The sequence below is a fragment of the Aquarana catesbeiana genome, linkage group LG06 (assembly GCF_042186555.1).
Source record: "Aquarana catesbeiana isolate 2022-GZ linkage group LG06, ASM4218655v1, whole genome shotgun sequence".
Classification (NCBI taxonomy): Eukaryota; Metazoa; Chordata; class Amphibia; order Anura; family Ranidae; genus Aquarana; species Aquarana catesbeiana.
Window position 1 is genome coordinate 156,884,181 of NC_133329.1, and position 27,394 is coordinate 156,911,574.

General features: G+C 44.5%; 1 protein-coding gene across 2 annotated transcripts in view; it reads left to right on the forward strand.

Moving 5' to 3' along the window:
• GDE1 (glycerophosphodiester phosphodiesterase 1) overlaps window positions 1–27,394 on the forward strand; it is a 49,645-nt gene that overhangs the window by 9,128 nt on the left and 13,123 nt on the right. For both annotated transcript variants that reach the window (XM_073591104.1, XM_073591103.1), the window contains one exon: window positions 18,625–18,730. In XM_073591104.1, the coding sequence (XP_073447205.1) occupies window positions 18,625–18,730 (106 nt within the window). The remainder of the gene's footprint in view (window positions 1–18,624; window positions 18,731–27,394) is intronic.

Consider the following 27,394-nt stretch of genomic DNA (forward strand, 5'->3'; position numbering starts at 1 on the left):
GGGGTATGGAGGAGCATGGATGGGTGAGCATGGATGGCTGAGTATGGATGGCTGAGCATGGATGGATGGATGAGTATGCTGAGTATGGATGGGTGAGCATGGATGGATGGATAAGTATACTGAGTATGGAGGAGTATGGATGGGTGAGCTTTAATGGATGGATGAGTATTCTGAGTATGGAGGAATATGGATGGGTGAGTATGCTGAGTATGGATGGGTATGCTGAGCTTGGATGGCTGAGCATTGATGGATGGATGAGTATGCTGAGTATGGATGAGTGAGCATGGATGGATGGATGAGTATGCTGAGTATGGATGGGTATGCTGAGCATTGATGGCTGAGTATGGAGGGATGGATGGCTGGAATGGGCACAGATCAGCGCTGTGGGCACTACACGTCCAGCCCACAGCGCTGCTGCTACCGATCTCTCAACCCTCCCATCGCACTGTACTGATCTGTACAGAGAGGGGAGAGAGGAACCGGACGTGACGCCAGTTTGTTTACAAGTGATCGCGCCGTCATTTTACACAGCGACCACGTGGTGAATGGCCATTTACGGTGATCCGTGATGGTCACGGATATTCCCGGGTACGCGCGAGAGCGGGATTCTGGGAAGACGTCAATGTACGCCCTCCCAGAGTTATTGAGCCGCGCTGTAGCCGTCATTCGGCTATAGCGCGGTCGGCAAGCAGTTAATGATGTTATTTGTTGGAATCCAGAAATAAACCAGTATTGCTGGTCTATAATTAAAAGAGAAGTATGCGTTAGGGTATTTTTTAAAGATAATAAACCTAGGTGCAGCATTGATCTGATGCTGCATCTTTCCCCCGCCGTCACTAAGGGTGAGAACTGAGCAATCAAACACCGCTGATCACTCAGTTCTCTCCACCGCTCTGAGCAGAGAACTGTGATTGTCAGTCACCGCTGTTGGCTGTGCTTTTATAGATTAGAGCAAAACACAAGCACCCCCTATCGGAGTGCAATTCCTCTAACGGGACTTTTTACATAGGGTTACCTCTGATGAAAGTAGAAAGTAGTAGAAGTTTTTGTATAAAAGTATTGTAATTTATTAATTTACCGTCTAAAAATCATTACACATGACCTAACAGTACATACAATAAAATGGATGCATGTAAATGGGGAGAAATGAGTCTATGAAGACAATGACCAATTGCATTGATACAGGTAAATAGAAAACCAATAATCATAGAAACCCGACGTTTCAAAGTAAGCAAAGGGTTGACCTCTTCTTCAGGGGTAACGACAATTGGTCAGAGTGGATATTTCATCTAAAAAGTTAACAAAAAGCAGAGCAAAAGTAAATGGACAAACATCTCAGAGAGCAGCAGAGAGTCTATGGTTTACATTACATAGGTCAAATGACATTGACATTGATTACATCATTTGTAGGTTCTAGGCATATACATACAGGAATTTCATACTGACCCCTTAGATTTCATATAAGAATTCCCATGGACATTTTCAGCATCCAGTGCAAAACAGGGGATTCCCGTCCGTCACGGCCACACAGGGATCACAGACCCAAGGTTCAAGGAGAGAAAGAGAAGACCAAGTAGATCACAGGAATAAGAAGCCAGGGTGGACTATGGTTGCTTCACAAAGGATATCCCCAAAAGGAACAGATACCGTCACCCCTTCGCTGAGAGGCTTATCATAGCCTGCTTGGTGGGGTTAAAGGGTAGGGGGTACAATCCCGCTGGAATATAAATAATACAAGGCATTCAATGAGAGTCTTAAAGGAGAACCTAGTATAAGTACAATACTATTCTAAAAAATGTGAGGGGTATTTTGGGTTAGCAAATATGACCCACCAGGGATTATAAGTATAGAACATCTCAGACACGTACCTAAAACAGTGAGGATGAGTGGATGATTAGAGCAGCCTTTCTCAACCCTTTTTTTTTTTTCATAATTTTTAAGTTACCGCTCTCACCATTTGCTAAATTGCAGCCAACAGCATAAACCAGTGACACAGTGCTTCAGAACGGTCCAGAGGTCTGTAGTGAGAATAAACAAATAGGAAATAACGATCTTGTCTGACTGATTTAGTTGAACAGTGTCCTTTCTAAGCCTTATTAACATTAACCACTTGAGCCCCGGACCATTATGCTGCCTAAGGACCAGAGGTCTTTTTCCAATTTGGCACTGCGTCGCTTTAACTGCTAATTGCGCGGTCATGCAATGCTGTACCCAAACGAAATTTGCGTCCTTTTCTTCCCACAAATAGAGCTTTCTTTTGATGGTATTTGATCACCTCTGCAGTTTTTATATTTTGCGCTATAAACGGAAAAAGACCGAAAATTTTGAAAAAAAATGATATTTTCTACTTTTTGTTATAAAAAAAATCCAATAAACTAAATTTTAGTCATACATTTAGGCCAAAATGTATTCGGCCACATGTCTTTGGTAAAAAAAATGTCAATAAGCGTATATTTATTGGTTTGCGCAAAAGTTATAGCGTCTACAAACTAGGGTACATTTTCTGTAATTTACACAGCTTTTAGTTTATGACTGCCTATGTCATTTCTTGAGGTGCTAAAATGGCAGGGCAGTACAAAACCCCCCAAATGACCCCATTTTGGAAAGTAGACACCCCAAGGAAATTGCTGAGAGGCATGTTGAACCCATTGAATATTTATTTTTTTTGTCCCAAGTGATTGAATAATGACAAAAAAAAAAAAAATATTTACAAAAAGTTGTCACTAAATGATATATTGCTCACACAGGCTATGGGCCTATGTGGAATTGCACCCCAAAATACATTCAGCTGCTTCTCCTGAGTACGGGGATACCATATGTGTGGGACTTTTTGGGAGCTTAGCCGCGTACGGGGCCCCCAAAACCAAGCACCGCCTTCAGGATTTCTAAGGGTGTAAATTTTTTATTTCACTCTTCACTGCCTATCACAGTTTCGGAGGCCATGGAATGCCCAGGTGGCACAAAACCCCCCCAAATTACCCCATTTTGGAAAGTAGACACCCCAAGCTATTTGCTGAGAGGCATGGTGAGTATTTTGCAGCTCTCATTTGTTTTTGAAAATGAAGAAAGACAAGAAAAAACATTTTTTTTTTTTCTTTTTTCAATTTTCAAAACTTTGTGACAAAAAGTGAGGTCTGCAAAATACTCACTATACCTCTCAGCAAATAGCTTTGGGTGTCTACTTTCCAAAATGGGGTCATTTGGGGGGGTTTTGTGCCACCTGGGCTTTCCATGGCCTCCGAAACTGTGATAGGCAGTGAAGAGTGAAATCAAAAATTCACGCCCTTAGAAAGCCTGAAGGCGGTGCTTGGTTTTCGGGGTCCCGTGCGCGGCTAGGCTCCCAAAAAGTCTCACACATGTGGTATCCCCGTACTCAGGAGAAGCAGCAGAATGTATTTTGGGGTGTAATTTCACATATTCCCATGGCATGTTTGAGCAATATATCATTTAGTGACAACTTTGTGCAAAAAAAAAAAAAAAAAATTGTCTCTTTCCCGCAACTTGTGTCACAATATAAAATATTCCATGGACTCGACATGCCTCTCAGCAAATAGCTTGGGGTGTCTACTTTCCAAAATGGGGTCATTTGGGGGGGTTTTGAACTGTCCTGGCATTTTATGCACAACATTTAGAAGCTTATGTCACACATCACTCACTCTTCTAACCACTTGAAGACAAAGCCCTTTCTGACACTCATTGTTTACATGAAAAAGTTATTTTTTTTTGCAAAAAAATTACTTTGAACCCCCAAACATATATATTTTTTTAAAGCAAATGCCCTACAGATTAAAATGGTGGGTGTTTCATTTTTTTTTTCACACAGTATTTGCGCAGCGATTTTTCAAACGCATTTTTTGGGGAAAAAACACACTTTTTTAAATTTTAATGCACTAAAACACACTATATTGCCCAAATGTTTGATGAAATAAAAAAGATGATCTTAGGCCGAGTACATGGATACCAAACATGACATGCTTTAAAATTGCGCACAAACGTGCAGTGGCAACAAAATAAATACATTTTTAAAAGCCTTTAAAAGCCTTTACAGGTTACCACTTTAGATTTACAGAGGAGGTCTACTGCAAAAATTACTGCCCTCGATCTGACCTTCGCGGCGATACCTCACATGCATGGTGCAATTGCTGTTTACGTTTGACGACAGACCGCCGCTTGCGTTCGCCTTAGCGCGAGAGCAGGGGGCGACAGGGGTGCTTTTTTTTTTTTTTTTTTTCTTATTTTTTTGCTTTTTTATCTTATTTTTAAACTGTTCCTTTCATTTTTTTTTTTTTTTTAATCATTTTTATTGTTATCTTGGGGAATGTAAATATCCCCTATGATAGCAATAGGTAGTGACAGGTACTCTTTTTTGAAAAAATTGGGGTCTATTAGACCCTAGATCTCTCCTCTGCCCTCAAAGCATCTGACGACACCAAGATCGGTGTGATAAAATGCTTCCCCAATTTCCCAATGGCGCTATTTACATCCGGCGAAATCTAAGTCATAAAATGCTCGTAGCTTCCGGTTTCTTAGGCCATAGAGATGTTTGAGCCACTCTGGTCTCTGATCAGCTCTATAGTCAGCTGGCTGAATCACCGGCTGCATTCTCAGGTTCCCTGTTGAGACAGGAGAGCCAGAGAAAAACACGGAAGACGGTGGGGGGGGGGGGGCATTCCCTCCCACGGCTTGTAAAAGCAGTCTAGAGGCTAATTAGCCGCTAGGATTGCTTTTACATGAAAGCCGACCGCTGGCTGAAAAGAATGATACCAAGATGATACCTAAACCTGCAGGCATCATTCTGGTATAACCATTCAAAGTCGTGAATGGCGTACCTGAAGACAAAAAAATGGTTAACAATAAAGCACAGTACATCGAACCAATATTTGCGTATTTGAAAAACAAAACACAAATCTGGTCCAGGCTCCCGCTGGGGGTGATGGGTCGTACCAGCTTGGTGAAGATGATTCTTCTTCCCAAGCTGCTATACCTATTCTGGCATGCCCCACTATATGTCCCAGCTCACATCTTTAGGTCCCTCGAGTCTATACTCAACACGTTCATATGGGGCACATCCAGACATAAGCTTTCATGGCAGACCCTTAAATGCCCCACCCATTTGGGGGGCACCGCCACCCCCGACCTCGCACTCTACTACTTAGCTTCACAGCTGTCCCATTTTTACTATCTCAATAGGCATGACAGACTCCGCTACACTACCCTGGTATGCACACATGCCTCTAACGTGGTGGCACATCCCTTCCAGATACTCTTCTGCAAACATAGGGGCAACTCTGGCCTTACGGGAGGTAATCGGCTGATGCAGCATCATAGTAGAATATGGCAGCGCACACTTACTATCATAGGAGCCCCTCCTATCCATGCTCATACCCCATTATGGGATAATCCTCAGCTCCCTGAACTACTGAATATCCCTGACTATAAGCTATGGATTATCTTTAAAGTCATATACCTCTACCAGGTCGTGGCGGGAGGGGGGGTCAAGCCCTTTCAAGCTCTAAAAGATGAATTTGCCCTTCCCAATCACATGTTTTTCAGATATCTCCAGATTCGTCATGCCCTTCAATCCCAATTCAGTAATAATATCCCCGCCCTGGAGGTGGTGACTGTCACTGACTTTCTCTTAGGCGACGACCCGAAAAAGATGATCTCCACCCTATATAATACCCTCCTGACACCCGTAGCCACTAACCATACTCAAAACCTAAGGGTTCAGTGGGAAGCTGATGTTGGGACCTTGGATGACGACCAGTGGGGGGACATGCTAGGGACCAGTGCAAAAGTATCCCCGAAACTATCAGATCGCCTCACCCACTTATACATTCTCCACAGATCCTATCTCACCCCTGCACGCATCCGCAAGTACAGACCGGACGCCAATTCGGCCTGTCCTCGCTGTGGTGACACCTCTAGCACCTTCTATCACCTGATTTGGTCTTGTCCAATCATTCAAAACTACTGGCTGCAAATAGTTAAATTTCTCCACGATCAAATGGGCTCTCCTCTGACGCTGTGCCCTCGCCAATGTCTACTTGGCCTGCTCACAGTATCGGAGGAGGAGAAATATCTATCAATATTCATGCAGGAGACCCTCTTCATGGCCAGATTGCAGATTGCTCAACAGTGGCTTCGGCCTAGCCCCCCAACAGTGCAGCAGTGGAAGAGGGCGGTGAACATCGTCCTACCCTACAAAAAAGTTCTGTATTCCCATCGTGGATGCCCTGCCAAATACCATAAAATATGGGACAGATGGATAAATGAAGCCTCTACATGCACAGACTAGCAAACCACAATACTTGCATGTGCGATGGCACAATATCTCCTACCTCTGCATATGTCCAAACTTTTAGCAACTCAATGTAAGATATGTAACCACAATACTTGCATGTGCGATGGCACAATATCTCCTACCTCTGCATATGTCCAAACTTTTAGCAACTCAATGTAAGATATGTACCCCGATATTGGCTTGTAATGATATGTCACAATTATCAATGTAAAAGTCTGTGCCTTTGACATCAACAATTATTGTGAACTGTTAACCATCACCTGTAAGATGTACTGACTATTATGCTCAATAAACTTTATTTCTGATTAAAAAAAAAAACAATAAAGCACAGTAAACGGTAAAGTATAAAAAATTGCATACCTGAAAAGCAAACATGATAAAACATAATAACAATAAAACATTGCAGAATAGAATACAGTAAAAAAGAGCAGAACAATAGAGAGAATAGAGAGAGAACAATGAAACGACAACTATTTTTTCTCTAGTCATCTTCCAGGACGGCACACCTGAGAGATGAGAGGCTCCTCCCTACAGGAAACACAATCAATCGACAGCTGTTTTAAGTCCCCACCCTTCCCCTTGATCCTCAGTTTTTGATTGTGTTTCTCCCTACACAGCGAAACCGGACCAAATGCCTGGGGAAGGCCTACGGCCACATCACCCTGAAAGTGAAAGAGGGCGCCGCCTGCCCGATCTCGTAGGATCTCGGAGGCAAAGCAGGGTCAGGCCTGGTTAGTACCTGATGGGCCTCTGGGTCTGGCCGGATATATTTATCCTTCCTGGGGGGTTCCCCTATCCTTTCCTCAGGGGGGGCAGCAGAAACTGGAAGAGCCCCCCTGAGAGCTGAAGGCCCCTGGGTACAGTGGTGTCCCCAGAACTTCAGGGGCCTTTTTCCTGTCTCCCCCCCTTACCTGTCCGGGCGTCCGTTCAGACAGGGGTGCTGGCTGTCAGTTCTTTCCAGGGCCCCCGACTCCTGGGCCCCTGGTAGCCCGCGTGGGCTGCTGGGGAGGGCGCCGCTTGAACGACCCGCGTTCTTACCCAGGAGGGAAGGCTGAGAGTCAGCAGGAGCAGGCGCCCACATCCTCCTTTCGAGGAGGCACCAGTTCACTACGGTGGATGTCTGCCTAAACCACCTCCAGAATGGAATGAGGAACGTACGGCATTGCCCCCCCCCCCCAGGTGTATATACTGACTGGCAGGACACAGCCTAACCTTGCAGCTCCCTATGGGGACAGTAGTTGGGGGGGGGGCACTTTGGCGGCTATCCTCCTTGCGTGTGGACCATAAGGATGGAAAAGCAAGCCCGGTGGCTGTGGAAAAAGGGGAAGACTACAACGGTGAGTACTTTCCTTTACCTTGGGAATTTAGCTGCAAAATCCCCAATCCCAGCCTGATGGTTTCTGGGCATTTGAGATAATCTCCCCTGGGGTCTAGATTCAAATAGCCCAGAAGCTTCTGCTAAAAACACCAGCTACAGCTCCCTCTTACATCAGAGATGCTGTATGGTGGACAAGTGGTGCAGAGGAGCGAGTGTGCCTAAACCACCTCAGATGGGAAAGAGGTAGGTAAGGCATTTCTTCCCCTTCCCCCTGTATTTACTAAGTGGTGCAGTGCAGGACCTGGGGTCTGCATAACAAAATAGCCCAGAAGCTACTGCTAATACCACCAGCCACAGCTCCCTCTTACAGCAGAGACACTGTGGTTATCACAACAGTAGGTTTCCAACACTCTCCCTACATGTCCGGTTGTGGGACATTAGTAGGGATGAATAGAGCGAAGGGGGGAGGACCTGGTAGATACAAAGAGTTCCTTACAGGCCAGGTATACCACTGAACAATTTATGGATTGTGCAATGGTTGAAGGATTCAGGAGTAAGTTCTCCTGGTCAGCAGGTGCACTAGGTTATATGGCCCTATTAGCCCAGCTGCTAGGAATCTGAAGCCATAAGCCCCAACCTCCCACTCCACCTTTACATTGTGGTTATATTGAAGTGCAGGAGGTAAGAAAAACCTTTTTGTTGGTTTGGGCTGCAGTCAACTCAGTGACAGATCTAAAGGCGATTTACCATAAATCGCTTCCTATATCCTTTAATTAAGGATTTTCTGTGCAAACATATGCAAGAGCTAGATAGATACATGATTGCTTGTTTAAGGCCTGCAGGTGGCTATTTTCCTCCAGGCTAAATTGGTGATCACCTTTTCTAGAGGCTGTCCTAAATTGGTCTCTAGGGTGGGGCTCATTGAGACTTTAGTTTCTGATCAGCCCCACCTGTGTGTGAGCTGACCAGCATTTGCTCAGTCTACGGAGGTAAGGTAGGACAACAGCTACTATAGTAAGGTGTCTAACCATTTTTAGAATTTGTTCCTTCACTGGGGGGTGAAGTGTTAGTATCTACAGCCCAGGCTATGCCTAGGGATCAAATTGCTCTGTTTGGTTATTGCATAAAGGGATTCACCAGTAGACCTCAGTAGTGAAGGTTTGTCCTTGCTGGGATATTTTGTGGCACAGCAGAAATACACATTGAGATTTGTGACATCTCTGCTCATAAGGGGTATAGTGCTGTACATCAGAAATGCACTGCACTGAAGCTTTGTTGTTGTCTGTTATATCCTAAAGGTACTGCCTTATTTGGCTACAGATCAGAAAAATACAACAGGGAAGGTGGTCTGTACTTTCTGGTCTTGTGACGCATGGCGGAAATGCACATCATTGAGTTTTATGACATCTCTGCTCATATTTGTTATATTGCTGCACATCAGACATACTCAAAATTGAGTTCTGTCTGGGGTTTTTTGTGTCCTGTATTACTGCCTTATTGGTTGCTTATTAGAAAGGCAGTAGTGAAGATTGATGGTCCTGAATTGTGGGGAAATACAAATTGAACCTGTGCCAGGGGTAGTACTGGTACTGCCTTTTGGTAATAGGTGCAGCCCCGCAAAGTGGCGTCAGGCTGACAGTGCTATTAACGGCAAAGGTTGCCGATTTTAGGCATGCGATTTTACATGTTGAGTCGCATGCCAAATCCCTTCAATATGGAAGTGCTATCTCTATTCAGATTGTTATATTGTTGCACATCAGATATATACAAGATTGAAGGTTGTCTGTCCCTTTATGTCTTACATTTACTGCCTTATGGGCTGCATATCAGAAGGGACACAGCAGTGGGGTTGCTTGTCCTTTTCTGATTTGTTTTTACTGCCTCAGCAGGGAGACACATTGAGGATGGTGGCGTATCTGCTCAGTATTGGTATATTACTACACATCAGACATACACAAAGATTGAAGATTGTTTGTGTCCTGTATGTTCTATATTTACTGCCTTATCGGCTGCATATCAGAAAGGCACAGCAGGGAGGGGTGTCTTTTCTGTTTCTCATTGTTCTACCTTGCTGCTTCTTAAGGATACACAGCAGGGGGTTGTTGGCTGCCCGCCTCCAGGGAGATACAGCATTGGGGACCCCTCGCTTGTTCAACCTGAAAATTGCAAGTTACCTGCGACCTGTGTAATCTTGAGGTCTGTGGATCCAGAAAGCAGGGTCTGCTTGGTGGCGCCGCGACCTGGAGTTGCACAGACACAATTGGTTCCCATTGGAAGCCATAGTGTATGACTTTTCTCTTGCGTTTTTGCGGTTGCAGGTTGGGTCGCACAGGTGTGGGAGCCCTAAGTTTCCCTTCTGGTTGAGGTTTTGCTACACACAAGAATAGACATCATGGAGTTTATTGCCTTACTTTGCAATACACCAGAAAGATCGCAGCTAGGAAGGCTGTCTGTTTTTATGTGGCTGCACAGCAGAAATACTCAACATTGAAGCTTGTTGGTGCTTTCTGTTTCAGATTCCCTTACCTTACTGCACTTCGGAAAAACACAATGCTGCAGGTTGCTTGGGTTCTTTCCATGTTGGTTCTATGTGACTGCACTACAGAACTGCATAACAGAAAAGATATTGTCTTGTTATGTTGGTTTAGCTAGCCAGTACCATATTGATCTTATAACTGTATTTGGTGGTTCATCAGAAATACGCAACATAGAAGTTTGGGTCTTTCTGTCTTATATTTATTGCCCTGTTTTGCTGTACATCAGTAAAACTCCACCGTAAACAGGACTCCCGTCCTTTATGTGTATGTATGTGTATATATATATATATATATATATATATATATATATATATATATATATATATATATATATATATATATATATATATATATATATATATATATATATATATATATATATATATATATATATATATGTATGTGTGTGTGTGTGTGTGTATATATATGTATATATATATATATATATATATATATATATATATATATATATATATATATATATATATATATATATATATATATATATATCAGTTATGACCTAGCTAGCTGCACTTCAGAAACACGCAGCATTTAGGGTCGGTTCACACTAAGGCAGCGCGACTGCCTCAGGCGACCCAGGACACGACTCAGCGGCGACTTGCGAAACTACTTCTGTATGGAAGTCAATGCAGGTTGCCCCCAAAGTCGTACAGGAACCTTTTTTCTAAGCCGGAGCGACTTGCATCGCGCCGATTTAGAACGGCTCCATTGCACAGAACAGGACGCTACTTGTCAGGTGACTAGGTCGCCTGACAAGTCGTCCCAGTGTGAACCAAGACTGAGGGTTTGCGTGTGTCTTAATGTTTTTACAGATTGGCTGCACATCAGAAAACCAGACTGTGAGGACTGTTTGTCTACATTGAAGTTCAGATTTGGGTCTCTCCCATATTTGATATGTTGGTTTAGCTAGCCACACTCAGATACACATTATTGTCTATGCTTGTGTCCTTTTTGTCTAAATCTATTGTGCTGGGTCCACAATCTATGATCTTTTTTAATTTGTGATATTAATAATGCATGTATCACCTTTTGTATTTCAGCCCTCTTTTCCGTGGAGGGGCCTGGAGTTCTGGCGGCAGACGTCACATGTCAGAAAGCCTCAGCCCCATACATTCAGGAATGCTGGAACCATTTCCTAGGGTTGAAGCCCAGTAGGGTTATAGGACACTGGAGGAAGGCGATAAAGAATCACCCTGCTTAGTAAGAACTTGGGAAGTTCTGTTCAGAGGAGTATTATGACCTGAAGATGAAGTATAAAGATGTCCACCCGACCGAATAGGTTACGGCTCGGTGCATGGCCTTCATCTCACCCTTCTAGCAGAACTAGATGTAGCAGTATAAGTGTTATACTCCTGCTATGAACTTTATTCTCCTGAAGTAGGCACTTTGGCGTAAGTAAAGCCACAGAGTGGGCATGCCTTAAACCCAGGGATCAAGCCTCGGTTAATCTATTACCCTTAAGTAGGCTTCCCTTTAGTCTTGGCTGATGTAAAGATAAAAATGAACAAAAAAGGTTGTCTGTTAGGGGCCCACCTTTTTTTGCAGTTTTAATTCCCTGAACAGGGTAGTGTTAGACAGGCCCTCTTAGTGATCAATTAGTGTCCTTGTCTTACAACACAGGTCTCTGATTAACCTTTAAGGGTTCTAAGTAGCACCTACAGGCACAATAGGCCAGGGTTGTTAGATGTGTGAGACAGGCAACATTGATAACCTACAAGTTTAACATGTTTTCTGATTCCATCTTTAAGAGCCCACTCCACCTAGGTCCTGCATCCGAAGCAGAGAAGGCAGGGACATCGGTGGAGTAGACATGCAGACCAGCTGCATGATCCAGCTATAATACCTTCATCAAGCATATGGAGTGGAGGTAAAACTCACTGCAGAACCAAGGTTCGCCAAGAGGGTCTTGCAGTGGTCCCACCCTAAGGTAGGCCTGAGGTGCTTGATTATCCTCTCAGGTGTGCCGTCCTGGAAGATGACTAGAGAAAATTGACAGTTACTTACCGATAACTGTTTTTCTAGGATATCTTCCAGGACGGCAGGCCTACTTCCCGCCCGTTGGAGGAGGGAAAATGGTAGAACACTAGAAGGTGAGTACCTATGAGGAATGATTTCCCTTGTGAACCAGGTTCAGGAGTTACTTCTCTACAAACTGAGGATCAAGGGGAAGGGTGGGGACTTAAAACAGCTGTCGATTGATTGTGTTTCCTGTAGGGAGGAGCCTCTCATCTCTCAGGTGTGCCGTCCTGGAAGATATCCTAGAAAAACAGTTATCGGTAAGTAACTGTCAATTTTTTTTATTTTATATATTTTTTTTTTTTTTACACTTTTATTGTAACTAACTTTTATAACGGTAACCGGTTCCAGGTTCGGGTCTCTCAAAATGCGATGGCATCTTGGGAGACCCTGTGAAAGTGTGCCAAGACTGTGCAATGCTGTACCCTACGCTAATACTCAACTAGTGAATGGTAGCGTTCAAAACATTCACCAATGCAAAGACCAGGATTGTCAGGACAGGAGGGACAATAATAGCGGGTGTCACGCCTATATCCGCGCTTGCTGCAGACACATCTTTTTTGGGGGGGTTCGTTGGGTAGTGGTACTCGGGAGGACATAAAGAAAATGCCTCTCATGCAGCCGACTGCATTTGGTTGGGGATGTGAATGGGGGAAGTACGGGCGCTGCAGAAGCGGTGGGTTCCCAATTAGGATTGGCGAATGCAGCAGGAAGGGCATTATGGGCACGACGGGCCTGTGTTTGTCTTCTTGGTGGCAGCGCGACACTACTTGTGCTTGCCACCTCACCAGCTTGAACTGCACTTATGGGACTCGCCACGTCACCAAGTGTTACTGCAGTGCTGGTTTGACTACGACCGGGGTGTACTAGGCCGCTGGCGCTTGCCAGTTCAATAAAAAGCTACCAAAAAAACTGTTAGCGATCGCAGGGATCAGGCCTGACTCTGCGAACGCTGCAGTTATGCGTTAAGTGTTTTGTAAGTGACAGTGATCGATCGATACTGCACTTGGGTGGGGTGGGCTGGGCTGGGCCGGGCGGAGGGGCAAAATGCAGGTGCTAGCAGGTATCTGGGCTGATCCCGCTAACACTGCGTTTTTGGGAACCCTAAACTGCTGGGGACGCTAGTATAGATCTGATCGGATCAGATATTGATCCGTTCAGATGCTATACCACTAAGGGAGCTGTACGGTGCGTGCGTGGGTGTTAGCGCTACTGGCGCTAACCTGACGCTGCCTGGGGCTGGTGCTTGCCAGTTCACCAAAATGCTACCAAAAAAACTGTTAGCGATCGCAGGGATCAGGCCTGACTCTGCGAACGCTGCAGTTATGCGTTTAGTGTTTTGTAAGTGACAGTGATCGATCGTTACTGCACTTGGGTGGGCTGGGCGGAGGGGCGAAACGCAGGTGCTAGCAGGTATCTGGGCTGATCCCGCTAACACTGCGTTTTTGGGAACCCTAAACTGCTGGGGACGCTAGTATAGATCTGATCAAATCAGATATTGATCTGATCAGACACTATACCACTACGGGAGGCGTATGCTGCGTGCGTGGGTGTTAGCGGTACTGGCGCTAATCTGACGCTGCCTGGGGCGACGCATATCACTGCCGGGCGATCAGGGGGCTAAACCTTTATTCGGTAATAAACGGCGGGTGCCCTGACACTATAAAAAATAAACAAACTAACCAGCGTCACCCGTAACAGTTATACGGTGATCAGTGGTGAAAGGGTTAACTAGGGGGCCATCAAGGGGTTAAAACATTTATTCGGTAGTATATGGGGGTCGCTGACGCTATAAAACGCTGACGGCGAACCTAAATATTTAGGTCCCTAACTAGCGTCACCAGCGACACTAATACAGCGATCAGAAAAATGATCGCTTAGCGACACTGGTGACAGGGGGTGATCAAGGGGTTAAAACTTTATTAGGGGGGGTTAGGGGGGTATCCTAGACCTACAGGGGGCTAATACTAACTGTCCCAACACTGTAACTGTCACAAACTGACACCAATGCAGTAATCAGAAAAAAAAAAAAACTGCTGGTGTCAGTTTGTGACGGGGGGGGGGGGGGGGGGGGGCGATCGGGGGGGGGATCGGGGTGTTTTGTGCGCCTGGCATGTTCTACTGTGTGTGTGTGTGTGTGTAGTGTTGTGTACTCACATACCTGTCTTCTCTCCTCGGGCCGGAACGGAAATTACCGAGCCGAGGAGAAATGACATCATTTCCTTTGCTGCTGTTTAGCATACAGCAGCAAAGGAATGATTCGATTGGCCGGCGGCGATCGCGAGGGGGGGGCCTCGAACGATGGCCTCCCCCTCACCTCCGATCGCCGTGGCACAAAAGACGACCGCCTCGGGCACCGGGGGGGGGTCCGATCGGACCCCCCACCCGCAGAGGGCAAATCACGTACATGTACGTGATTTTGCCTGTCCGTGCCACCTTGCCGACGTACATCGGCGTGAGGCGGTCGTCAAGTGGTTAAGGAACCCTTTAACCACTTGACCACTGGGCACTTAAACCCCCTTCCTAACCAGACCAATTTTCAGCTTTCAGTGTTCTCACATTTTGAATGACAATTACTCAGTCAGGCAACATGCTAGCCATATGATTTTTTTTGTCCTTTTTTTCACACAAATATAGCTTTCTTTTTGTGGTATTTAATCACCACTGGGTATTATATTTTTTGCGCTATAAATGAAAAAAGACCGAAAATTTTGTAAAAAAAAAAAAAAATTTTTCTTTGTTTTCGGTGTAGCAAATTAGTCATTTTTCCTCCATAAATTTTGGCCAAAATGTATACTGCCACATATCTTTGGTAAAAATAACGCAAATCAGTGTACATTTGGTCTGTGTTGTGTGAAAGTTATAGAGTCTACAAGATATGGTGCCAATCACTGAAAATTGATCACACCTGAAGTACTGACGGCCTATCTCATTTCTTGAGACACTAACAAGCCAGGAAAGTAAAAATACCCCCCAAATGACCCCTTTTTGGAAAGTAGACAATCCAAGGTATTTAGTAAGAGGCATTGTGAGTTTTTTTTGAAGTTGTAATTTTTTCCCACAATTCTTTGCAACATGAAGATTTTTTTTTCTTTTTTCCACAGAATTGTCATATTAGCAGGTTATTTCTTACACATAGCATATGCATACCACAAATTACACTTCAAAGCACATTCTACTACTCCTCCTGAGTATGGCGATACCACTTGTGTAAGACTTTTACACAGCCTGGCCACATACAGAGGCCCAACATGCAGGGAGCAACATCAGGTGTTCTAGGGACATAAATTGCACATTTCATTTTTTGACTACCTCTTACACTTTCGAAGCCCCTGGAGCACCAGGACAATGGAAACGTCCACAAAATGACCTCATTTTGGAAAGTAAACAATGTATATTCTATAAGGCACAATGAGTCTTTTAAACATGTCATTTTTTTCCACAAGTTTTTGGAAAATGTGGAAAGAGAATGAAAACGCATTTTTTTTACAGAAAGTTTTCCATTCATAAGATATTTCTAACACATAGCATGTACATAACAAAAATCACACCCCAAAATATATTCTGCTACTCCTAAGTATGGCGATACTACATATGGGAGACTTTTCCACAGCCTGGTACATACAGAGGCCCACCATGCAGGGAGCACCATCAGGGACATACCTTTCAAATCTAATTTGACTACCTATTACACTTTTGTGAGACACTGATGGGCACTGTAGTGGCAATTATGCGGCACGGATGAGCACTGATGTGGCACGGATGAGCACTGATGTGGCACAGATGAACACTGATGTGGCATGGCTGTAGCAAGGATGAGCACTGCTGTGGCATGGATGGGCATGCATGAGCATGGATGGCGCATGGATAAGCCAGGGATAGATGGAGCATGGATAAGCCAGGGATAGATGGAGCATGGATGAGCCAGGGATAGATGGAGCATGGATGAGCACCAATGGAGCATGGATGAGCACGGGTGGAGCACAGCTGAGCCAGGGATGGATGGAGCATAGATGAGCACGGATTGAGCATGGATGAGCGCAGATGAGCCAGGGATGGATGGAGCATGGATGAGCACGGATGGATGGAGCAGGATGAGCCAGGGATGAATGGAGCATGGATGAGCACGGATGGATGGAGCACTGATGAGCCAGGGATGAATGGAGCATGGATGAGCACGGATGGATGGAGCACGGATGAGCCAGGGATGAATGGAGCATGGATGAGCACCGATGGAGCATGGATGAGCCAGGGATGGATGGAGCATGGATGAGCACGGATAGATGGAGCACAGATGAGCCAGGGATGGATGGAGCATGGATGAGCCAGGGATGGATGGAGCATAGATGTGCCAGGGATGGAGCATGGATGAGCCAGGGATGAATGGAGCACGGATGAGCCAGGGATGGATGGAGCATGGATGAGCACGGATTGAGCATGGATGAGCACGGATGAGCCAGGGATGGATGGAGCGCAGATGAGCCAGGGTGAGGCAGGGCCTCACCTGCCATAACATAAAAACAAAAAAGAAAAGGGTCGTAGCACGGAAACCAGGGGTCACAGAGACCCCAAATTTGGCCTAAGTCCTACCCCACCACTGGTAAAAATTTAAGGCTCCTGCAACCTATGGTTCCAGAGATGAAGGGCCCCTTGTGCAGCCTGTCAGAAGCTAAATACAGAGCGGCCACTTTAAATTCAAGCTGACACACTCAGTTTACAGCAGACTGAGAGGTTGAGTTTACAGTGCCTCTTCTCACTTTTTGTCAGAGGCACTGAGCTCAATGAACAGCTTGGAGTCTAGGACCAATGGTAAAGTACCATTGGTCCTAGCTGTCCATTAAAAATGCTGCAGTGGAGGCACGCCTTTCACTGCAGTGTCATAAAAGAGGCATGTGTCACTTTCCCCCCTTCCTGTCCAAGCCAATTTTCAGCTTTCAGCGCTGTCGCATTTTAAATGACAATTACGCGGTCATGCAACACTGTAACACATTTTTATCATTTTGTTCCCACAAATAGAGCTTTCTATTGGGGGTATTTGATCACCACTGGGATTTTTAAACAAATAAAAAAACCAAAGATTAAAAAAAAAAAAAAAAAAAGTTTTTTCTTTGTTTCTGTTATAAAATTTTGTAAAAAAGTGAGTTTTCTCCTTCACTGATGATGTGGCACTGATGATGTGGCACTAATGAGGTGGCACTTATGGGCACTGATGAGTTACTAATATGCAGCGTGATGGACACTGATAGGCGACACTGAAAGGCCGCACTGATGGGCACTTATAGGTGGCACTGATGGGCACTTATAGGTTGTACTGATGGGCACTGATAGGTGGCACTGATAGGCACTGATAGATGGCTCTGATAGGCAGCACTGATGAGGAGTCACCGGCAGGCATTACTGATAAGCACTGATTAGCACCTCTAATGGGCACTGATTGGCAAACCTGGTGGTCATGGGTGGGCATCCCTGGTAGGCACAGGTGGGCATCCCTGGGGGGGCTGCACTGATAATCGATCAGCGCAGACACCCCCTGTCAGGAGAGCAGCCGATCGGCTCTCCTCTACTCGCGTCTGTCAGCGCGAGTGGAGGAAAAGCCGATACATGGACACAACTGATCACATGGTAACGAGCCTACGTCAGAGGCTGTTTACCTAGATGCAGTGATGCGGTGTGTCAGACTGACATGTCACACCTTTTTTTGCCACGCCATGCGCCCCCGTGGGCGTGCAATCGCGGCTTATACTGCTGGACGTCATATGATGTCCAGTCAGGATAACGGAACCACTTTGAGCACGTCATTCTGCTATATGGTAGGCGGGTGGTGGTTAAATAAAGTAACAAGCTCGGGAATCCACTGCTAATAATTACAATATCTACAGCTTGAGGTACATTAGTGTAATGGCCAGAGGGGTGGTAATTTGAAAGAATTCCCTACAGATAGCAATATGGAAGCCTCCATGTTTCACTCATGTCTGGCTTACTTTAAAGGCTAAGTTCACCTTTAAAAAAATAAATAAAAGAATACACATTTTTTACAGGTAAAAAAAAAAAAAAAGTGCATTGATTACTTTGCATTGAGCCTGTAAAGCATTGCCCCTGCTACGCAGCACCTGAGCTTTCCAAGCGGGGGAAATACACCTGCATTAATTTTGCATGGGCTCAGATGCCTGTGTGCAAGAGACCCTAGCTGATCAATTTGTTTTAACCTACGGGGACCCCCTGTCTTCATGGTCACTTTATTAGAAAAGATGTGCCAGAGGTGAAATAAGCCTTTAAGTTTTTTATTTAGAGGACCAAGTTTTTTCAATTGAAATTAAACAAAGGTTTGCATTATTTATGATAAGAAGTAGCATTGCTTAAAACTTAGCATTGCGTAAAACTACCATTATTTATGTAATGTTTTATATCATTTCTGTCTTTCACTACAGGCACCTGTATAATGATGAAAATGTTCCTACACTGGAGGAGGCAGTTAAAGAATGTATACATCACAATCTGGTGATTTACTTTGATGTCAAAGGCCATGCCACTCAGGTAATGACAGCATGATCTGACAGGTAGACAGTAGAGGTGGGTCTGGGTCAGTGTTTGGTTTTCCTTATATTGAGTATCAATGTATATGCAGTGACACAAATGTTGTGCCACACAGAACAGAGATGTGCTCATATGTATTGGAAGTGCCTAAACAAAGACTGTTTGCTGTAACAACCAGTCAAACTGCAGCTGTAATTTTTATATTCTAGGAAATAAAAAGAAAAGCTAATTTCATAAAGAAACACATACAGGCACAAACAATACATACGTTGCATAAATCCAAATGGTGCGTAACCAAAAAAGCTAGAACCTGCAATTCATATATCTGTATTTTATACTGTTGTCACAAACAAAATTGTTAGTCATCCAAAAGATATAATTTTATTTAAAGTCCTCACAATACTATGGAAAATATATCACAAATATACAGTATATCCAACATAGTCATTTATAAGTATGTATGCAGCTACTGTCCTTTTAGGAGAATTGTATTTTTTTTATATATACACTGTTGACCAAAGAATTACATATATAAATATAGTACCATGTTCGTAAGAATATACCACCAACAAAGTGCAGTTAGGGGGAGAAGAGTAAGCCTTTGTTCAAAAGGGTTTCTGTTTATAGAAAAGCAGCGTGTATAGTAAGCTTTTACAAAGCATTTGCAAAGGCTTAAAGCAAGATTCAGGATGCTTTGTTGAAGCTTTTAAAGGAACATTCAGCTCCACTTTGAGAATGTTAAACACCGATCTAATACCTTCTACGCATGTGCTTCAGTGCATATGCAGCTGCAAGCCTGTTTAAAAATGTATCTACAGCTTCTGGTCTATACAGTGGTGGCTGGTGAAGTTTTAGGATAGGGGGCGCCAGATTGCATGCCAAATCAGCAACAATTGCCAGCAATGACACAGTCCGAATTGGTACGGCGCCGCACGGATGCCCAAAAGTAGCTTCTGTATTACTTTTGGCGATTTCAGTAGTGCGATTTCCATTGACATCTGTGCAGCAACCCGCACAGATGTCTCTAAACTCGCCCCCAAAGTCAGGACTGACATGCGGGAATTAAATTGAACTCGCATGATTTCATTCCTGCTGTCAATGTGAACCTGGGCTTAGTGTCAGATTTGTCCGCTGCAATGTCGCAGTCCTAATAAACATTGCTGATCACTGCCATTACTATTAAAAAAAAATTCCATAAATCTATCCCCTATTTTGTAGATGCTATAACTTTTGTGCAAACCAATCAATATACGCTTATTGCGATATTTTTTTTTACCAAAAACATGTAGCAGAATACATATTGGCCTAAATTTATGAAATTAGATTTTTTTTATTGGATGTTTTATAGCAGAAAGTAAAAAATATTGTTTTTGTTTTCAAAATTGCCAGTATTTTTTTTATTTGTAGCACAAACAATTAAAACCACAGAGGTGATCAAATACCACCAAAAGAAAGCTCTATTTGTGAGGAAAAAAAGAACGTCAAATTTATTTGGGTACAGCTCCGCAAGACCGCGCAATTGTCAGTTAAAGCGACGCAGTGCCGTATCGTAAAAAATGGCCTGGTCATTCAGGGGGTAAATCTTCCGACGCTGAAGTGGTAAACAGGGACCTGGACAATTCCATACACAGTAGTGGGTGAAGGAGAGGGACTGGTGTCCAGGTCAGGGACTATGGCTCTATCTATCAGGGTCCCTGTGTATACTCTGGCATGCTGTGTATACAGTGGGGGAGGGGTCTCTCAGCATGCAGCCAGTGTTCTCCCATGTCTCAGTGTAGCACACACGCAGGCAGTAATCATGTACAAACACACATTGCCAGGTGAACAACCCCCCCTCCCCTCCTAAGGACTTTCATGGTCCATGGTCCCCTCACCTCCCCTCACAGCCAGGTATAGTTCTTCCAGCATGCAGCCATGCATTCCAAGCAGGCAGGTTAGGGAGAGGGGGGACGTGGAGAAATTAGGAAGCTTCACACTGCACACACATTGCTGGCTTCACAGGCTCATCTATCCATCACACATCTCTATAGATACAGTGCACTTGTTCCCCGATCCCTCACTTTCACAATCTTATCTGTCCTCTATGTAGAGGGCAGAGGCTGGCCATTTCCCCCTTCCACACACTCACTGTGTGATTGGGACAAGGACATCCATCCCTGCTGTGCATTGTCTGATTGGAGACTGGAGAATGACTAAGAGGCGAGCTTGTTACACCCACTGAAGTTTAGCATTTCACGCTTTATTTTAACAGTAAACGGAGCTTATATGGTGCAATACAGTGTTTAGAAATCCGTCTTACTTTACATGTTGAATTATAAGATCAGAGGTGTTCTGTCAGATTAGCAAACCTGTGAGATCAGCAGATTTTGCCGCTGCTTTTAAAAATGAACATCTAAACAGTCAGATGGATTTCTAAATACTGTATTGCACCATATAAGCTCCGTTTACTGTTAAAATTAAGTGTGAAATGCAAAACTCTGGTGGGTGTAACAAGATGTCCGCTTGCCCCCTTCTCAGTGTATCCTTACTGTGGAGGAGTGCGGGATGTAGCAAGATAGCGGCGACAGAACGTCACTTCTGTTACAAATTCTGACAGGTCGCCTAATCTGACGAAACACTGGCATGCTTAAATCAGCCTTACCTTGCCTGTAATCATGCAGCTCAGCTGAGCTCAGGTCTTCCTAATCCACCACTCATTGGAAATTCGCAGTCAGTCAGTCAATCGGACTGTCCATAGCCCAGTGGGTCGGGAAACCGGAAGTGGTGCCGCAAAAAGCACCGCCCACCGCCCAGTCCCTGCCAATTAAAGCAAAGGAAAGGAGGCCAGAGACAAATGTGTGTAGAGTGGGAGTGTTTGTGGGTGCATCGCTTGCGCCCTGAACACTCCCTATACACGGGCAAATCATCTTCCCAGCTTACAATCAGCTGATTGCAAGCTGGGAAGCTTCCCATAGACTGCTGTGTGTCTGGCGACCAGACACTCTTAAAGTGACCTTTTTTTTCTGAATAGCTTGGGGTAGGGTGGACGGGCCACCACTGGGTCTGTACTGGCAAAGTGAAGTGGTGTGTCAGGATCAGGCTCAAAGACCAGTTGCTATAGCAGTAGCATAATTACCATCGACCAGCAGAAAAGGTACACAGGCAGTCACCCTGGTTAACGATGTGGACTCAGCTGAGGTGCGGAGTCGAAGTACTAACCGGTGTTCACCAGAGCTCCTGATGGTGGAGCAAGATTTTGCTTCTTGTTAGTACCAGGTCACGGTCCTCAGGGTCAACCCACCAGGAGGTGAGCAAACCGGGGTCCAGTAGCAGATAAGCAGGTAGGGATCAAACAGAAGTGTAGTCGGTATACAAGCCAAAAGGTCAGTAATAAGTAGTTGCAGGTTGGGATCATGCAGAAGCATAGTCGAGGAACAAGTTAAAGGTCGATAACGAGTGTTAGAAAAAAAATATGGACGGCAGAAGGGAAGACAGGAGCGAGATACTGGCTGGAGAGAGCACAATAATCTGGCAAAAAGGAAGTGCAGAGACATGGCTTAAATCAAGAAGTTCATGGGAGGAGCAGAGAGTTCAGGGTTCAAGACAGGATCATTCAAGGAATTGTCCAGGGAACTGTCTGTCATTCAAGGTGGCCTCCGAAAGAAGAGACATTGCCTGACACAGCAGAGGCTCTGGGTTCACATCCAGGCCCTGACAGGGTGGCTGTAATGCCTCGGTTGTGGCAGCCTGTAGGTGGGTACCCTATTGGATGTTTAAAGCAATTACGGTAAATCCCCCTTGCTATGTGTATCTCACCAAAGGCCATGTGATTGACTAAAAGGAAAATGATCGTGAAAATTATATTTTGTAAACTACTTTGTTAACTAGTGATCATATTTGAGTATATACATTCCTTTTTAATTTCACACCCTTTTATATTTTTCTCCACATTTTTATGCAGATCAATGTGTCCAGCAAAAATGACAGGGTTTGATGCAAGAAAATAACATTGCCTGGTGCATTTTAGGATCTATTCAAATTTGTGCATTTTGGGTACCATGCAACTATAGTGTTTTGAAAAGGCTTGCTTGTTGCATCATTAATGCAATTTCAAGCAAAATGGGGATTACAGACAAAGCAATGGTAATGCATGAAACATGCATAGTCATCACACCAACATTAAGCCAGAATGCTGAGGTTTGAAGAGAGCTTTACTAACCTACTAAGAACAAAACAATGACTTAGTCAGGCAGAAGCAAACATGAAAACTCTGGAGTGGACTGGATACTGAATAAACCAGGAAAAAAGCAGTACAACTCTCCCAAGAATGGTAACTGTAAACAAGGACTAAGATTGTACCCTGGGTATTTAGTACCTCCAGTTACATATATTTACATAGTAGGCGAGGTTGAAAAAATACACGATTCCATCAAGTCCAACTTATGTGTGTGATTTTATGTCAGTATTACATTGTATATCCCTGTATGTTGTGATTGTTCAGGTGCTTATCTAATAGTTTTTTGAATTTATCGATGCTCCCCACTGAAACTACTGCCTGTGGAAGAGAATTCCACATCCTCATCATTCTTACAGTAAAGAACCCTCTACGCAGTTTAAGCTTAAGTCACTTTTCTTCTAATTTTAGTGAATGGCCACGTGTCTTATTAAATTCCCTTTCGCTGAAAAGTTTTATCCTTCACCAGTCACCAGTACGGTATTTGTGCATTGAAATCATATCCCCTCTCAAGCGTCTCTTCTCCAGAGAGAATAAGTTCAGTGCTCGCAGCCTTGCCCTTCTTTGGACTCTCTCCAGTTCCAGCACATCCATCCTGAGGACTGGTGCCCAGAACTGGACAGCATACTCCAGGTGCGGCCGGACCAGAGTCTTGTAGCGTTGGAGAATTATCGCTTTATCTCTGGAGTTAATCCCCTTTTTAATGCATGCCAATATTCTGCTTGATTTGTTTGAAGCATTGCATGCCATTTCTGAGCCTGGCATCTACTAGGACCCCCAGGTCCTTTTACATCCTAGATTTCCCCAGAGGTTCACCCCCTAGTGAGTAGATTGCATTCATATTTTTGCCACCCAAATGCACTATTTTACATTTTTCTACATTAAACCTCATTTGCCATGTAGTTGCCAACCCCATTAATTTGTTCAGATCTTTTTGCAAGGTTTCCACATCCTGTGGAGAAGTTATTGCCCTGCTTAGCTTAGTGTTGTCCGCAAATACAGAGATTGAGCTGTTTACCCCATCCTCCAGGTTGTTTATGAATGAATTAAATAGGATTGGTCCCAGCACAGAACACTGGGGGACCCCGCTTTCCATATCGGATCATTCTGGTATTCCCCTTTTATCACCACCCTCGCCCTTGTACTCGCCCTTGTAGCCAGTTTTTAATCCATGTACTCACCCTATGGTCCATGGCAACGGACCTCACTTTGTACAGTAAACGTTTATGGGGAACTGTGTCAAATGCTTTGCAAAATCCAGATACACCACGTCTACGGGCCTCCCTTTATCTGGATGGCAACTCACCTCCTCATAGAAGGTTAATAGATTGGTTTGGCAAGAATGATTCTTCATGAACCCATGCTGATTACTGCTAATGATACCGTTGTCATTACTAGACTCTTGTATATAGTCCCTTATCATCCCCTCCAAGAGCTTGCAGTGACATGTTTTTGGGCTGTGCCACTTCAGTTGTAGCAACTTCAGTGAGCACTCATCACAAAACAAACCAGAGCTGTCAGATAATGACAGCAGGATCATGTGGATGGCAAACAAGAGAAATAAAAAAATATACCTAATGTGAAGATTTTTTTCCCATGAATTCACATTAGAAACAACATTTTCTAATTTTCCAAAATATATATATATATATATATATATATATATATATATATATATATATATATATATATATATATATATATATATATACACACAAATTCAAATGGTACAACTGAATCTGAATACATACAGAATATTATGAAGGTAGATAATAAATCAATAAACAATACAAATTCTGTCAAGTGACCATAGTTGTAAACTGTAGTATGTGATAACCAAAACAAACCACTAGGGGCCACCACCATCCTATTATGGACAGTGTTAAAACCTGGAAGAGCAATGAAAGTTGTGGAAACAAAATAACAACTTGTAACTGAAGTGTGCATAGTAACTAAACTATAATTCCTACCACCCCCCCTACCCCCCCCCCAGAAAAAAAATATATTTTAAAGGAAACTATCAAAAAAAAAAAAAAAAAAAAAAAAAACTGATGGGTATGAACCTTTTTTAAAGTGGTTGTAAACCCTTTACTACCACTTTTACCTACAGGTAAGGCTAAACTGTAGGTACCTTGAATACCTCCTAAACTTGCACCGTTTAGGAGATATTCACTGTATCCACATGTGCCGACGTCATCGGCACATGCACACGGAAGAAACGGCTCACTCATGCCATTTGTTCAGTAGCTGTCCCGTGACTGGCGCCACCCGCGCACATGCGTGGGAGTGACGTCATCGCGCCACGAACGCCACGAACCTGGAAATAACGGAGACATGTCGCCAGTCACAGCAGTGTACAGGGACCACTGCAACAGCTTCGTTCTAAAAGTATTTCATGACGCACTAGAATGCGATGCATACTAGCTCATTATGTCTTGCAGGTTGTTTTTTTTTTTTTTTTTTTTTTTAGAGCATTTACAACCACTTTAAAGTGGATGTAAACCAGATTCACATATATCTTCAGTGTTTTCTTATCTCTCTTCAAAGCACTGTGTCCTGTAGCTTTCTCCTGTTCAGTTATTCTGTTATCAGCCTGATAACTCCTGACAAGTTCTCAGAGACTGGAGCCTGAAGTTTGTGTCAGGGAGGTTGCTATAAATAGATTAGCACAAAGCTGAACTATTCAGAGGCAAGCTCTGCATGTGTGAGGAGGGGAGTGTGTGCCTTTCCTCCAATCAGCTGTCTCAGTATCTCATAGTGTATGGCAAGAATCCACACCCACAGGTGAATCGGGAAGAGAAAAATCTAACAGGACGTGTACTTTCTAAACCATATAAAAAGCTGAAGATGGCAGATATACATGTAAAACTTATGTAGGGAAATTTGTTTCATCCCTGTGTATCATCTGAGGTTCTTCATTTCACTGGGTATATGTGAGGGTTTACATCCACTTTAACCCTTTCAGTGCCAAGTCCGTACGCTGTAACGTACCTACAGAAGTGCCTGCAGGTGACCAAGTCAGTAAGGCGTATGGACCTCCTTTCTCCCTCTCCTATAAGCTTATGGTCACTTCAGTGACCATAAGCTTATATCAGAATTGTTCAGCAGATTCTGCTGAACAATTCTTTAACTCTGATCAGTGGATTACAACCCACTGATCAGAGTTATTAACCCCTAATGTGACCGCCCCCCCACCCATACCGCCGATTCCCTGTCCCCTGCCTCTCCACCCCTGCCGCACCCTTCCATCTAAAACTGCCCCCCCCACTCTCCTCCGCTATCCCCTTCACCCCCCTTCTTCACCCCCAGCACTAATTACTCCCCCTCCACCCGATCCGACCCCCCCCGCAAACACACTCTCCGCAGCCACCATCATTAGCCATCATCCCTCCTCTTCCACTCCCGCCGGCTTCAGGTGCTGCATGGGGTTTGGGTGGATCCAGATGTGTGCCCCCCACCAGTCAGATCACCCCCCCAACTACCCCCGCACCCCTGATCCATGACCGCTCTGAGCAGCATCTCTCCTTCCCCTCCCGCCGCCTGCAGCTTCTCCCTGCACTGATCTCCTAATCTGTCAGGCTGAGGGGAGCGTGGTGGGGGAAGCGGTGTGGGTGGGGGTGAAGTTGGGGCTTGGGACTTGTGTTTACTAAGCTCCCCCTGTAGAAGAGAGGGTGCGTGCAGCGTTCACTACTAATCGCTGCTATATTCCCACGGACACTGACAACTGATATATTGTAACCGCAAGTTTTACAATGTATCAGACTGTCATTTTTTGAATGAATGGAATTTCTATACAGATTCCTCATTCATTCAAGTAAAGTGCGGCAGAGAAAAGGGACTATCTTCAGTCTCTTTCTCTGTCTCAAAAAAAGAGATATGGGGGTCTATTTAGACCTCTGGTATCTCACCAAAGATCCCCTCCCCCCCCCCCAAAAAAAAAAAAACATAGTAAGACCCCCCTAGGTCCGCCAGCACTCACCCCACCACAGTGATGGTCCATCCCCCCCCCCCCGCACTCACCCCTCCGCGGATACCTCAGCTTCTCCTCCCGGCCAACCCGATCTGTCCTGATTGGCTAGGAGGGGAAGCCGGAAGATGATAACGAATATTAATTGATAATATTAAGTGAGTGGTTTCGGGGTGCAATGTTCTGCGCCCTGAGCCCAACCTTTTTCAAGCCAATTAGAGCCTCAGGCGCTAATCCTGTGGCTTGAAAAAAAAAAAATATTATACAAAAGTATGAGTCCGGCACCTTGCAGGGAGGCAGCGCCCCTAATGGACCAGCCGCTCCTGATAAGACCCCTTTCACATGGAGCGGACTCTGTCAAGCAGATCTGTCTGCTGATCCCTGCTGAGCAGGCGGTTGACAGGTCCTTGTATGCTCCGCTGATGCAGAGCGGACACGGACACAGCTCGCTATTCTCTATGGGACGGTCGGATGGAAACGGATT